The sequence below is a fragment of the Ascaphus truei genome, chromosome 6, assembly GCF_040206685.1.
Source record: "Ascaphus truei isolate aAscTru1 chromosome 6, aAscTru1.hap1, whole genome shotgun sequence".
NCBI classification, from domain to species: domain Eukaryota; kingdom Metazoa; phylum Chordata; class Amphibia; order Anura; family Ascaphidae; genus Ascaphus; species Ascaphus truei.
In genome coordinates, this window is record NC_134488.1 from 17,077,305 (window position 1) to 17,092,561 (window position 15,257).

Here is a 15,257-nt window from a genome sequence, read left to right on the forward strand (position 1 = left end):
TATGCATTGGCATCAGAAGTCGAAGTGCATTGTTATTACAGGGTACAAAGGACTATTACTTTTTATTTCCAAATTGTACATTTGTAAATAAAAATAAAGATATTTATTTATAAAAGGTATTTATTTATAAAAGATGAAGGTGTTTATTTATAAAAGATGAAGGTGTTTATTTATAAAAGATAAAGGTATTAATTTATAAAAAAATATCTTCTTGTCTTTGTTTCAAGCAAAAATATTGTATGATCCCTCCTAAAATATGGTCCAATGAGCTCAGTCCCATGTACTGTAGCTGTTGATTTCTTCAATCGCAGCAGTGCCAATTACTGTTTTTAATATAGTTTTAAAAATCCGTTTTACATCCCTTTTCAATATGCCGAGAAGTGTCATGTATAACTGTGTGGTAGCGGTGATTCATTTTAATGGAAGTAAAGAAAAAACTGTTACGCAAACTAATGTTAACTATCGATTACCACGCTTTTCACTATATTAAATAAGGACCAAACTGTCTTTATCGTGTATTTTACATACTCTGAAGACATGATTGGTTCCTTAATCACACATGCAGCTAACAATGTGAAAAAAGGGATGAACAGAACTGAGAAACACCTGAAATATCTGGGAATTGTAAGCAGCAACTGCTAATAAGGCTCATCACCTGTGAACGAGGAGAAGCCCCAGTGATGGCGACCATTTTGATGTCTGAGGGGCTTCAAGCAGTGCGATGCAATGCAGGCACGCCTGGCAGTAAAAGGGTTAAGTGCTAACAGGGGATTAATTGCACACGTCAGAAAGTGATAATATAGAGAAAAAACTGCGCACCAATTTGTACTGTTAAAAGTGATAAGAAATATGAAGGTCTATGAAAGAGTTCAGTGAGTATACAAGTATTAGTGCACACACACAGGAAAATACAGCAAGGTGAAAGACAAATCAGTGACTTGTGCTAGTAATGAATAAATAACCTTATACAATGAAGAATGAGAGTCTGTTGCTGGTCAGGGTAGATGGCTCAGCATCTTAGGTAATAGGTGAAAGAAAAGAAGGACAGCGCACAACTCTCATAGTTTAGTATGTAAATTATAGTGTGACAAATTCAAAGGGTGGTAATGAATGCACGTACAGCATAGCAAATCAACAAAGGCAGGGCATGTTTGGGGCACATGTTACCACAACAGCATACAGCAGGTCACGGATCAGCACACCATCATCAGCACCACTCGGGTCTGCACTCTTCGGGGTGCTAAAAGAGAATTACATGACCCAAATTATTGAGGAGCCAACCAGGAGAGGGGCAATACTTGGTAATTTCAAACAAAGTAGAAGTAATAAAAAATATTCAAGTCAGGGAACATTTGGGAAAAAGTAATCATAATATGGTCTCATTCGAAATAAATGATCAAACACTATATTATACGGGTTCAACAAAGACCTTACATTTTATATATGAATAAACTAAGGAATAATCTTCTATAAAACATTGTTAGATAAATACATTTATCAGTGTATACTCATGGGTAAAATATAAAAGAAAGAAGTCTAAACCAATGTGGCTAAATAAACAATGGGAAAGAAAAGGCAGGTTTTTCTTAAAGTCAGAAGGGACGGAGGCATCGTATCAGAATTATAAGGAATGTAAATAAAAGTTGCAAAAGAATAATCAGATTAGAAAAAATGGAAAACGAAAAAAAGGATTGTAATAGAAAGTAAGATCAACCCTTAAAAGTTCTTCAAGTACCTTCATAAATAAAGATTAGAAAATACAATATTGGACCCTTTCAGTGTGAAAAGGGTAAGTAAATGATTGGAGATAAGATAAAGGCAGAGGTATTAAATACAATACATTATTTGCCTCAGTATGCCCAAGGGAGGAATCAATTGCAAAAATAACAGGTGGAAGCCATAACCTCAATATCAACAAACAATTACTTAACTGAGGAAGAACTGCATAGGTGGCTTGATAAAATTAAGGTAAATAAGGCACCTGCCCCGATGGCATACATCCAAGGGTTCTTTAGGAGCTAAATTCAGTAATAGCCAAACCATTATATTTAATATTCAAGGACTCCATTTCCACAGGCTCAGTACCACAAGATTGGCGCAAAGCAGATGTGGTGTCTATATTTAAAAAGGGAGCTAGACCCCAACCAGGGAATTACAGACCTGTAAGCCTGACTTCAATAGTGGGGAATCTACTTGAAGGTTTTGTACGGAATAATATTTATGAATACCTAATGGATAACAACATTATTAGTAATAGTCAGCATGAATTTATGAAGAATAAATCATGGCAAACCTTACTTATTAGTTTATTTAAAAGAGGTAAGTAGGAATTTAGAACAGGGAAAGGCAGTTGATGTGGTCTTCTTAGATTTTGCAAAGGCTTTTGATATGGTGCCACACCAGAGGTTAGTGTACAAATGAAAGGAAATTGGTCTCTGTGAACATTATTTGCACCTGGATTGAAAACTGGCTGAAGGATAGACAACAGTGGGTTGTCATAAATTGAACTTTTTTCAGGTTGGGCTAAATAAATAAACATGGGAAGGATGTTGAACCAGGGAGAAATCTGATTGTCATTATTTGGAGCCAGGAAGGAATTTATTTTCCCCCTATAAGACATCGTTGAATGATGTTTCACTGGGGTTTTTTGTTTGCCTTCCTCTGGATCAATGTACAGTACTGTAAATACAAATATAGGATGAATATCTGTCGTCCAAATTTAGCTTAGGTTGAACTTGATGGACATATCTCTTTTTTCAACCTGATCTACTACGTAACTTGAGTTAAGGTGTTGTATGACAGTGTTTTATTGGGGCGTACTAAAGTCTATTCCAGATGATATGTTTAGGGTTCTCTTAAGTATAGCGACCTGCTCCCCACTGCCTGCACTCACAATGTCCATGTTTCTGAATTCCCATGAATACAGTGAGGATTAACACATCTGATCCTAAATATAGTGGTCCGCAGGTGTCTGGGGAGGGCAACTAGCTGGAATGTTTTGCTGATATGATGTTATTTCTGCTTATTATCTCTTTGCCATTAGGTTACCATATTCTTCTCAGACATAGTGGGCTTCACCACCATTTCAGCGTCCTGCAGCCCTTTGCAGGTAGTGGGAATGCTGAACAGCCTGTACATCTGCTTTGACAGCAGAATAGAATCGTACAATGTGTATAAGGTGGGTGATTTCCTTGAATGACTGGATGAAAAAGGGATCTAAACACGCAGCGTTGCACAATCTCTACCAGCTGTTCATGCCCAAAAGACGTCTTTCCAGGGATACTGTGTAGGAGCCTGCGGGGCAGATTCACTAAGCCGTAATGCTGCATGGTAAACCGATCTGGCGTTAGCGGCTATTGACTTGAAGGGCAGTTAACCCCAGGTTGGGGTGCATTACCCTGGACTTAGTGAATCTTCCCCTAATTCGTTTTTTAATGGTGGTCTAATTAAAGGGGCCGCCCCTCCTAGTAAACAAATGGCAGTGGAATGTTGAGCAAATTAAATATAGGTGATTGACCCCATTATCAAAGAAAAAATAGTGTAAGTTTGTTTTTAAAACACTTAGGACCAGATGCATCAAGTAAGGGAGACGTGCAGTATTATCGCCAACGGGATGTGTTATTTTTTATAGTGCAGAACATCAACATCAACATCAACATCGTACTGCTAGAAATAATCATTTTATTAGATCCATTAAAAAATAGGTATAATTTTGCCATATATCACGTTCTGATATTTATGTGTATTGTGTTGTTTTGTTTGAACTAATTATTTGCCATCGTTAGCCAAAGGAATAGAGGAAGAGGAATATTGACCAGATAAGATTAAAATGACACAGGACAAGAACAAAACACAAATGTCAGAGTTATTACATCTTTATAACAAAGCCAATAACATTGATAAGCTCTTTAAAAACATATTTTTGCAATGCATACATGAATTGTGCACTGAAAATGCCATTACGAAGCAAACATCTGGTGCTTTAAAGCTGCAGACCAAGCAATATCATACATGTGTTTTTTTTGTTAAATAAATCAGTTCTGTACTATGAGAAAATACTTGCAGCATTTTTTAAAACAACTCTGAACGACATTTTTAATGTAATATAATGTAACAAGCCTTTTTTGTTTCTGTAGCAAAGTCACAGATACAGAGAGTCAATACTCTGAGTCAATACTCTGCAGCCATTTAGTAAACTCCAGAGCTGAACCTTCGCCGATTGATCACAGGAGCAACAGATCGTTCGGCAACTTAGCTAATTACTTATCATTGTGTGGATTGTAGTATGCACGTATTAAAAGGAAAATAAGATGCATTTAAAAAAAAGCTTCGACTGTTGCTTTAAAAAACACATAAACAGGGCAATTATTATGTAATACATTGTTACCTACAGGCAGTGATATTTATGAACCATAATTACATCTGCACACAATGTGACAATATATTAATATATTATTGACATAGGTTGAAACAATTGGAGATGCTTATATGGTGGTCAGCGGGCTTCCAGAAAGGAACGATGGGAAACACGCAGATGAAATAGCCAAAATGTCCCTGGATTTGGTGGCTGCCGTTAGGCAAGTGATAGTACCCCACATGCCAAGAGAGAGGCTGCAGCTCAGAGCTGGAATACACACGGGTATGTATGATGACAAAAACAAACGGCAGACGGAGTTTACGACGTGAGATGTCGATTTATGTTGTAGCTGCAATGTGTTCGTGGAAAAGTTTCACAGGCATTTTTGGAAAAATCTGCAGACAAAAATGTGCTTTCTCCAAGAGGTGTCTGCATATGGTCACAGGTATATTTCTTGTTAGCTATTGGAGATGGGCAAATATCTTTGAAAGGGTTTTTGTCAAATCTTTCCGCTAATTTGACCTAAAATGTAGCATTTAAAAAAAGATTTTTTGCAAAATTTAAAATTGAACGAAAGTTTGCCAATCTTCGCCACAATTTGCCATGTTTTTTTGTGGTTGAGAATTTGGCATAAACGCAGTATAAAAAGTGCTGTTTGTGTGTGTGTGTGAGAGCGGAGAGCACTAAAACGGTTGGGTAATATATTGTAACCAACAAAAGAAATAACTCAACGCTCAACCTATTACAATGAAAAAGTATGCACTAGGGTGCAATGCGTAATGAACATACATAGCACCACAAGTTAACTCAAGGTCAACACGAAGAAACCCATATATCTGCATTGAAAGAAATTAAACAGCTGTAGTAGCCTGGGATGTCCATTGTCCCACTAGGTGGAGTATAATTACTCCTGCCTAACGACACACTAGAGTGAGTAAAAGCTCACAAAGCCAAAATAAAGACATTTTAGTAATGTAACCTCGACGACTTAAAATGAATACATAACAACAATGAAATAAATGAGATGATGTTATTTTATAGATGCTAACCTCAGCTCATATGCTCACCATTGTATGAAGCATCATCATCCCAGCTACTATATGGGTGATTAACTGTGTGGTTACTTCACATTCAGCATCAACAGCCTCACTGGGCATTACTGGGTTAATACATCATGTGTACACAGCTGATGATTGGCATATGACAATTATATTATATATAATATCTAGTGTGTTTACTCACCTTAAACTTATACAGGTCATATGCACATTGAGCTCTTATCACACACTGCGCTCTGCATCTTCCTGGCTGGGATTGATGTGAGTCACATATGTTTAGCCATTGATTATTCTATCTGTATCCTATTTTGATAGTACCAACCAGTGACATTATACTATATTATCTGGTGTATTAATAGAGTACAGTACTAGCTAACAGGTGACATATATATATATATATATATATATATATATATATATATATATATATATATATATATATATATATATATATATAGCAACTGTAAATATTCCTGTATATTCATTTGCATGTCTTAGACACGCAAATGAATATACAGGAATATTTACAGTTGCTTTATGCTTTACTGTGGAGGGTTTTAGTCACTTTTTTTACCCACCATAACCTTAATAGTCGTATATATATATATATATAAATATATATATATATATATATATATATATATATATATATATATATATATATATATAAAAACATATTATATTACATAAATAAAAAGTAAATAACACAAAAAAAAGTGTTACGGGAACGTGCACGGGGAATACCCAGTGCAGGCTAGCGGTCTGAGAGCCTTTACACCTGCTGGAGTGGGTTTCTCCTGGTGAATTAAGAGAGGACTTTGAGCTGTTATCTTCAGCATGTCCTGTTTCACCGCTGCAGCACACAAGTGAAGGTAGCATTGGCCACCTGTTACATGCATCTCAGAGGAGAAGTCTTCCTTGGACCCCTATGCCGATGAATATTAACTGAATTCTTCAAGCTGGTTTCAGTAACCTGATGTCTCTAAATTTATTCCAATGCGTTTTTTTCTTTGATACCGTGTGTGGGCACTTCTCATCCATTTTTTTAATAAATATCTATATTTTTTTAATACATTTACATGCTATGGCGCGCGCGCTTCTCATTTTTGTTTTATAAATATTGATATGTATTTTCTCATTCCTGCACCAGTGTATCATTTATTGTAATTCTATAAATTATTTAGAGTCAAAACCAAGGCCAAATACGCCATTTTAAGTCTCATTCGTTGTTCAGAACCGTCACATACACATTGGGAGACCTACCTCTAAATTTATTCCAATGCGTGTTGTTCTCTCATACCATGTGAGTGGGCACTTGTCGCCCGTTTTTTAAAATAAATATCTATATTTTTGATACATTTACACACTATGGAGCGTGCGCTTCTCATTTTTGTTTTAGAGATCTCTTTTGGATGTGGTTCATCTCCAGCCCTTGTCTCCAGATTGCGTTTCTACAATATTTTTTCGCTAATATTTACATGCAGGATTTATTTCTCTATGGATTCCTATTATGGACTGTGAACTTTTCATATACCTTTACATATGTTATATTTACACTTTATATGTATATTTAGAGGCACTTAAGAACTTTGTTATTTCTTTGTAATATCTTGTCAAATATTTCACCTTGTATGGGGAAGAGCGCTGATATTTCCTCTTCTGGTTTTTCACATATCAATATTTATTAATGTAAGAAAACAGGTAATAAAAAAAGAAAAAAAGACATAATTCATTATTTCATTAAACAGACATTCAAATTAGAACAAAATAACCTGGCGTTTTTGGTTTTAATCGCTAAAAAAACGTTTGGGTTTTGGTTCTAAAAATCTTAGGGTTTGGTATTTTGTTGTGGGATGTAAGGTTTTGGTAGTTTCGGGTTTCACACATCCCGGTCTTGCTCATTTCTAACGGGAATTCATTTTCACACCACGCCAGGCGAATCTGAGCATGATCAGTATATTTGTTAGCTTCTAGTTAGAGAACATACAGTATGATCTGCAGTGCTATTTGCTGTCACGGCCTCTAGTGATGAGAAGGAGTAGGAATAATATTCATGACTATTGAATGGTTTATCCATGTGGCAGGTGAGTTGGCCGAGATCACTCTATGCGATGTTGCTGGCTGGGTTTTGTGTCATTGAGAGCTGGTTGGATCCAAAAGTAAAGTGACAAAGGCGCTCCAACGCTGAATCCCTTCAGTATATAGATGTACGTAATAAGCAAATAAACAGGATAGGTCAAGGGGGTTGATAGAATAATGCTTGTAGTAAAGCCCCCATGTGGACCAATGATCCCTGAAGGGTAAGGTATGAGGTTAAAAAACCCCAATCAGACCCTCATTGGGATGGTTCCTGGACTCACAATAAGTATTCAAGGAGAATAAAGAATAATACTCACAAATGCCCCTGTCCAATATCCTGATAGGCGTGCAGCCAAGTAGAGTGATGCTGATCTTGGAGAACAAAAAGGAAAAGACTAGCGCACAGCCAAGAGTGGGTCCCAAGCCAAAGTATAAAAATGTATTCTTTATTAATCCATCATAAAAGTGGAGGTAAACACCCTCCTACGCGTTTCGTGTAAAATACACTTTATCAAGGAGTATGTACAGTACAAACATTACTTCCTTATATACACCTACTATCTCCCCATTTTCGCGCCACAGAAGATGACGTCGGCACGCCCACAACGCGTGATGACATCACTCACCCGTCGGGCCAGCCCCCCAAGCCCTCCGGAGTACCGGGCAGGCTGACATCCAATCCCCGTCATCACGCATTGTGGGCGTGCCGACGTCATCTTCTGTGGCGCGAAAATGGGGAGATAGTAGGTGTATATAAGGAAGTAATGTTTGTACTGTACATACTCCTTGATAAAGTGTATTTTACACGAAACGCGTAGGAGGGTGTTTACCTCCACTTTTATGATGGATTAATGAAGAAGAGCTACTAATAAGTACCCCTTCTCATTCAAGCCTTGAGAAAGCGTTTCTAACGCGAAACGCGTGCGTCGGCACTCTTCCCGTGCACGCGCATGGTCAGCACTCAACCGTGCACGCGCATGGTCAGTGAGTAGCTGCCAGACCTAGCGCCTGCACACCCTCTCAGACTGGGCTAGAGTGTCAGAGTTCACTCGGTGGGCAGATGGTGAAGATAGTGGTTGTTGGGTTTACCTGATCTGGCATGCACGGTTGAGTTCATTTATTATATGAACACTAGGTATACTTCTTGCCACACCGCAGCACCAGAGCAGTAGTACTTTAGTGATTGTACCATTACTTAGGGTTATATTTCATATCCCATTACTTCACGAGTTCACGTTAAGCACAGTACCTGACGGTTGAGCACATTCATGAATATGTGCACAGGCATACACAATCAGCCACACCGTTTTCAGGTATCTGTAAGCTGTTCTATCTACTGCCAGCAATTAGTGTACTTAGCCCTGATTTCCATGGGCTACACCCGCTCTATATAGGCAGGTTTCTACACCACCTCCTCATCTCTGTTTTAACCCAAGAACACCCACACAGGGAATACTGCATACCAGCTCCCTCCCATTGAACACTTGATCTAATTCCCCTCAATTGTTCATATCATTCTATAATCCGGAGTGTCATATGCACTCAACTTTGGGTTATATATGTGTGTCCTTCCTTGAATTTTAAACCTCATTATTTTAATTAGATGAACATTTAAAAATATAAATTTTAATTATTTTCATACTGCATTTAGGGAACGAGTGCTTTAGTTGGGTTCTTGCCTCTTTGCTGTTCTACGGATTAATAAAGAAGAAATGTTATACTTTGGCTTGGGACCCGCTCTTGGCTGTGCGCTAGTCTTTTCCTTTTTGTTCTCCGAGAGCTAGTTGGAGCCTGTCATTTTTGTGGAATGTTCCATGGTTGCATATTTGGAATGTTAAAATCTCATTTTAGTTTTTCATCTTCCAATAGTAGGCGTGAAAGAGTCACATCCGCTCTTTCAGCCATGAGAATTTGATAAATAAACCCCACTCGTTTACTCCTTTTAATGTAGCTGCTATCTTTTTGATGTTTAAAAATAATATTTCACATTTTCACCGACAAAGACATCTACCGTACAATTTGGTTTACCCAGCACAGAATACAGAATAAATATATTGGCAATTGTAATTGTATCCTCCAAAAATGCTCTGCTCCATACATTTTAGTCCACTACAGACCCCAAATTGTGGTAGCTACATCGTGGGGCAACCACAGGGTTAGTGACTAACCCCCTTCATTTGTCATCTTTTTTTTCCTGCTCTCCATTGACCGTAGTTCACGGACACCTCGATATCTCTCTTCTTCTAGGGCCATGTGTTGCTGGTGTTGTTGGCTATAAGATGCCTCGTTACTGTCTGTTTGGCGACACGGTGAACACAGCCTCTCGAATGGAGTCAACGAGCTTACGTACGCCTACATTTCTTACACCAGCATTACTGTATTAAAGGATGTCATACAATCATGTATACGGGCATACGATGGGGATCCAAGATATTTATTTCAATATGTTGGGAGATGTGGGAGAACGAGGTGATACCACTCCCAAACGATGCATCGTTTCACATATTGTCTTACTATTTAATTGCAGAAGGAGAAACGCATTGAACTCATTTTATATTCAGCGTGCACACGGGAAGACAGAGATGGCGAGAATGCCTATTAAACAAAGTCATTGTTTAGGACCCGACAAAGCTCAATTCAATCTGTAGTGCTCATGTTTCTTAACATCAAAGGGGTTAATAAGTTTGTCACAGATCTCTCAAAACTCATAGGTATGGGGTCTTTGGAACTTCACCATTATACAGTAAGGAATCAATCAGCCGTTGACTCGTCAAGGTTTTTTAAAAAGGGAAAATTTACTAGAGATGTCTTAAAAGTGGTTTTAACAGATAACGTTTTAGATCAGGGGTGGCTAACTCCAGTCCCCAAGAGCACCAACAGGCGAGGTTTGAAGGATACCCGTGCTTAAGCCCAGTTGACTCAGTCAATGACTGATGCATTGATTGAGCCACCTTTGCTGAAGCTGGAATAGCCTTAAACCTGACCTGTTGGTGGCCCTTGGGGACTGGAGTTTTAGCCGATGAGTAAGGGAACGCATCCCATAAATCCTGCAAAGTCTTCTCAAAAGCTAGCTACTGTATGTCACATTGGTAATATATAGAGAAGCTTTCCAGCTTGAAGAGCTTATCACTGAATTGTTTAATGCCAGAAGCAAATAAAGATACTTGGGGTCCTAGTCCTTGAACTGCATTATTGCACAGAGAGAGAGCGAGAGAGCAATTTAGTAGAAGGCCCAGTAATAAAGGCGAGATTTGTGGCTGTGACTATATGTTCGACATGCAAACCCACAGCTTAACGAATAGCCTGTGAATATGTCATTTGTACCTTATTTGCATAGCACACGGAATGACACTGCAGGAACCAAATCGTGTACAAAAATTGTTTCACAACGTTTGCTACAGCAGTTTAATTAATAGGCCCCTATGACTTTTTAGGAGGTCACACGAAGATGGCACATAATCTAAAGTTGGGCTTACAGCCTCATCCTTTCAGTGTCTCTGTTGCGCAGTCATCAACAGCTTGCATTATATTATTATATCACCCCTCCCCCCTTCACCTTATCACGATGGGGCTACATCTCTACCATTTAGATAATGTATCTGCAACTCGGACAGATTCTGGGATTCAAGTGTCTTTAAAAAAGACTGGTATGAGATTTCCCAAAAATCGAAACCTATTACACATCGGGGTCAAGCATTTAACGCACTTGTTCTGGCACCTGCTCCCTGTAGCAAAGGAGTAGGATCAGGCAGTTTAATTTATCACCTTTACATGCACACAGAGTCCTTCTATTTTCTGAAAATTTATTGGAAGGGGTATACAGGAACATAGAATAACTGGGGGGGTGGCACTTGTGAGAGGGAGGTAAAATATCAATGCCTTGTTCTGGGAAAAGCAGTGAGAAAGGGATGTTTATTTACAGGCTGTTGATTCCAAAAGAGAGCATGCTTTCCTGTCCAGGCAGGAACAAGCAAAGGACTATACCAAATATGAAAGCATAGCAGGGGGATCCAGGAGCAGCTCCACTAGCTGAGAGAAAGGGGCGTTACCAAGGCAACAGGCTGGGAGCAATGGGGAAAAGCAACAATGTTGCAACTTACACTGAGGAGCAATGGCTGCCTCAGAACAGGGAAACCAAACCTGCACAGAGGTTCCAGGACAGCACTAATAACAGGAAGGGAGAGAGGTTTACTAAAATAAGGCAATTTTATTTAAAACTGGAAGCATATAGTACTTTTGTAAATCAACATACACGTCTTAGTAATGTATTCTGCAGCATTTGTGTTGCCTCTTCTCTGAAGAAATACATAAGACAGTAAAATATTGGTAGTGTAAGACCTACTGAAATGGATATTGAACTAAATGATCCATATTTATGAAGAAAGAATATAGATAAAATACATATTAATGCAGGGGTGCGCAAACTTCAGTCTGCCCCCCTAGCCTGCTCCCCCCCACCCCCGCTCGCACCTTCCTCCTTGTCTTTGGCGTCAAATGACGTTGCAGGGTCACGTTGCCATCGCCGATCACAAGGAAAGGGAAATTGCAGAGACCTCACACGATCCCCCGGCATTTAATTTAAATGCTTTGTGGAAGCGCGCAGGACCTCTGCAATCACCCCCCCCCCCCTGAATAAAAGCCTCCCAGTTTTTGCACCACTGTATTAATGTACGAAATGATTTGGATGTACCATTGGTGCCTTTTTCTCTCTAGTTTTGTAAATCAAAAAGAGGTGGTACATACCCACAGGTAGCTGTATGCATTGAGCACAGAGATTGCATGTTCTCCTTCCATTAAAACCTTTGTCTTCTTTGTAGCTCAGAAGATTCACATTAGCTCTGTTACCTACCAGGTTCTACTCATTGATGATGCTTATGAAATCGAATTGAGAGGAGAAATTGAAGTCAAGGTAAAATCCTGTTGCATTTTGTTGAAAGACTAATAGATTCATTGGGGCCGAGGAACCAAGATCATATTAAAAATAAAAATGTTAGGGATAAAAAGTAGTATACAGTAAACCTTCCTAAAATGTGGCCACGCGTATCATATGAGGTATAACAGGATTCGCTCCGCACACTCGCAGGAAGTTTTGTTTTCCATAGAACAGGGGGGATCTGCTCCAGTCCTCAAGGCCCCCCAACAGGTCAGGTTTTAAGGATATCCCTGCTTCAGTACAGGTGGCTCAATCTGTGGCTCAGTCAAAGACCCTGCTTCAGCACTAGTGGCTGAATCTGCTCCTGCTTCAGAACTGGTGGCTCAATCAGCCCCTGCTTCAGCATGGATGGCTCAATCTGTGGCTCAGTCAAAGACTCTGCTTCAGCACAGGTGGCTCAATCAGAGGCTCAGTCTTCGCCTGGGCCTCTGATTGAGCCACCTGTGCTGAAGCTGGGATATCATGAAAACCTGTGGGGAGGGGGGGGGGGGGGGGGGGAGACTGGAGTTAAACACCCCTGGATTAACTAGTGTTGGTTAACCTGTATCTCAACCTACCCCCCCAGGAGCACATTTCTCTGGTATCAGTGCAAGGGCGTTACATCAGTGCAAGGGCAAGTAAGAAGTGTATATCTCAAGCTGTGTGAGAATGATACATGCGCAATCAATCCCTGTGGAGAGTTCACAGTGAATAGACGAGAAGCACATACAGTGACTTTCATAGTCTTACGTGGAGCTAACACTGGGGCTTAAACGTGGCCACCTGGCTCCAAAGACAGTGCCGCAGCCAATAGGCTTCCTTAAACTAGCATAATGTTACCAGTTGGGATATTGTCCGCAGCTAAGGAGGCCGCTCGTCCTGCTCCCTGCATTGCTGGCTGAGCAGTGAATGGGATATTGTCCGCAGCTAAGGAGGCCGCTCGTCCTGCTCCCTGCATTGCTGGCTGAGCAGTGAATGGGATATTGTCCGCAGCTAAGGAGGCCGCTCGTCCTGCTCCCTGCATTGCTGGCTGAGCAGTGAATGGGATTTTAGCAGAAATTGCCTTCGCAATCGTTTTTACTTTATTAGAAAATCGTTTCCCTAAATATGTGGGTGCTGAAGTTTTTAAAGAAAACCTGCCAGCCTGTGTGAGCCCCTGAGACGTTGCAACCATATTCTTTAAAATCTTCTACAAATACATTATGGTGAGTAAAAAAAGTGACAACGCCCCTCCACCGTACAGAGTATAGTAATGATAAAGAACCCATATGAGCACGTTGACATGTCTCAGACTGGTCCCCAATGTTGCTTTACCCTATAATAACCGAGCATACAGTTCTCCCACTGCAGCCAGGAATTCTGGGTAATGACATGCAATAGTGCAGGATTGGCTAACTCTAGCCCTCAAGTGAAGATATTGCTGCGTCAGCACAGGTGACTGAGCCACGGATTGAGCCACCTGTGCTGAATCAGGAATATCTTTACAACCTGACCTATTGGTGACCCTTGCAGACTGGAGTTGGACATCCCTGCAAAAGGGCATCGCTTTTTTGTGGGCCATATTAACTAAATGGTGCTAAGTAGAGACGTGCGAATGTCGGTTCACTTTGGAATCATTTTCATGAAGTTTTAAAGAAAGAAAGTTGTATATTCGCCGTAGAATTCTGCATATAACATGTCTATCAGTTCAAAGCAGAATGTTGCATCATTTTCCGAACGTACACAGTGCAGGATTGGCTGACCCTTGGGTTTTTCAAACACAGGTTCCTCTGCTTTTCTGTTTCAGGGTAAAGGTAAAATGAAGACATATTGGCTGCTTGGAAACAAAAACTATAGTGTTCAAAATGACAGCCTGGTCTGTCACTGGAACCCGGAAATAGCCAGGAGAAAGAAGCTGGAGAGCAGCATGGGCTCCGTCCAACAGGTGAGAATGAAGCTGTGGTTCTGCACTGTCGAAAGCACAGAAACAGCACAGCTTTCACCTTGCAACTTGATCATATGATGTGAATCTTTCACCCTTGGCTTGCCCGGGACGCCAGCCGTGGATTCCACATTGGGACTCGCTGGCAGTGAAAGTGACGCGTGATATCAGTGATAAGTGACATGCCAAGTTCACTTTTTTTTTTTTTACATTTCTGCCATCTCTAAAAAAAATCAGTTGTATTCTATATCTTCACTAAAGTTTTCACATCAATAATGATGTATAATTCCCAGCTCAAATGCAATAACTAGAACTCTGTGGGGCACACACATAAAAAGTACCAAATGTCAGAAAAATATACAAAAGAAAAAAAAAGTAGAAAAGGTTTTATTCATATTAAAAGTGCAATAAACACTAATGGGATGGTGGCTCGGGAGTCTGAGGATCATGGTGTTGGCGTCTCTCAATCTGATATCTTTGGGTCTTTTTGTGGTTCAGTTTAATGTAAACCTCGGCTTGGATCAGTGGGCCCAAACTGAAGCAGAAAATAACCACACCTGTTTCTGCTTCAGATTCGTGTTTGGGTTTTCTTCTCCAACCCCTGAATATCCGATGCCCCACGAGTTAACTGCAGACTGGAACCAGCTCCTGCTGACCCAGCCTTCTCTGACACTGGGGATCCAATCATCAGAGGAGGCAGGTCCAGCAGGAGACAGGAATTGACTCTGATCTGAACCCCTTCATACCCAACAGCTGCATCCTGAAATGGATCCTTAATGGATCCTTAATGGATCATTAATCCCCCCATCCTATACAGTACATTAGGGATGGGCACAAAAGATTACATTTAGAAAAAAAAAGTTTAAAAAAGAATAATTTTTAACAAATTTAAAAGCAAACCCCAAACAAATAACATACTGTAGGATAGGG

At 39.9% G+C, this 15,257-nt stretch overlaps 1 protein-coding gene across 1 annotated transcript; it reads left to right on the forward strand.

Annotated features, from left to right (window-relative positions):
• Positions 1-2,916: 2,916 nt before the first annotated feature.
• On the forward strand, positions 2,917-15,050 carry LOC142498010 (atrial natriuretic peptide receptor 1-like). The gene is made up of 7 exons (XM_075606520.1): positions 2,917-2,925; positions 3,044-3,178; positions 4,465-4,639; positions 9,742-9,840; positions 12,312-12,403; positions 14,193-14,330; positions 14,826-15,050. Exons 1-7 carry the CDS (start codon positions 2,917-2,919, stop codon positions 15,048-15,050), a joined length of 873 nt encoding a protein of 290 aa, XP_075462635.1.
• Positions 15,051-15,257: the final 207 nt, after the last annotated feature.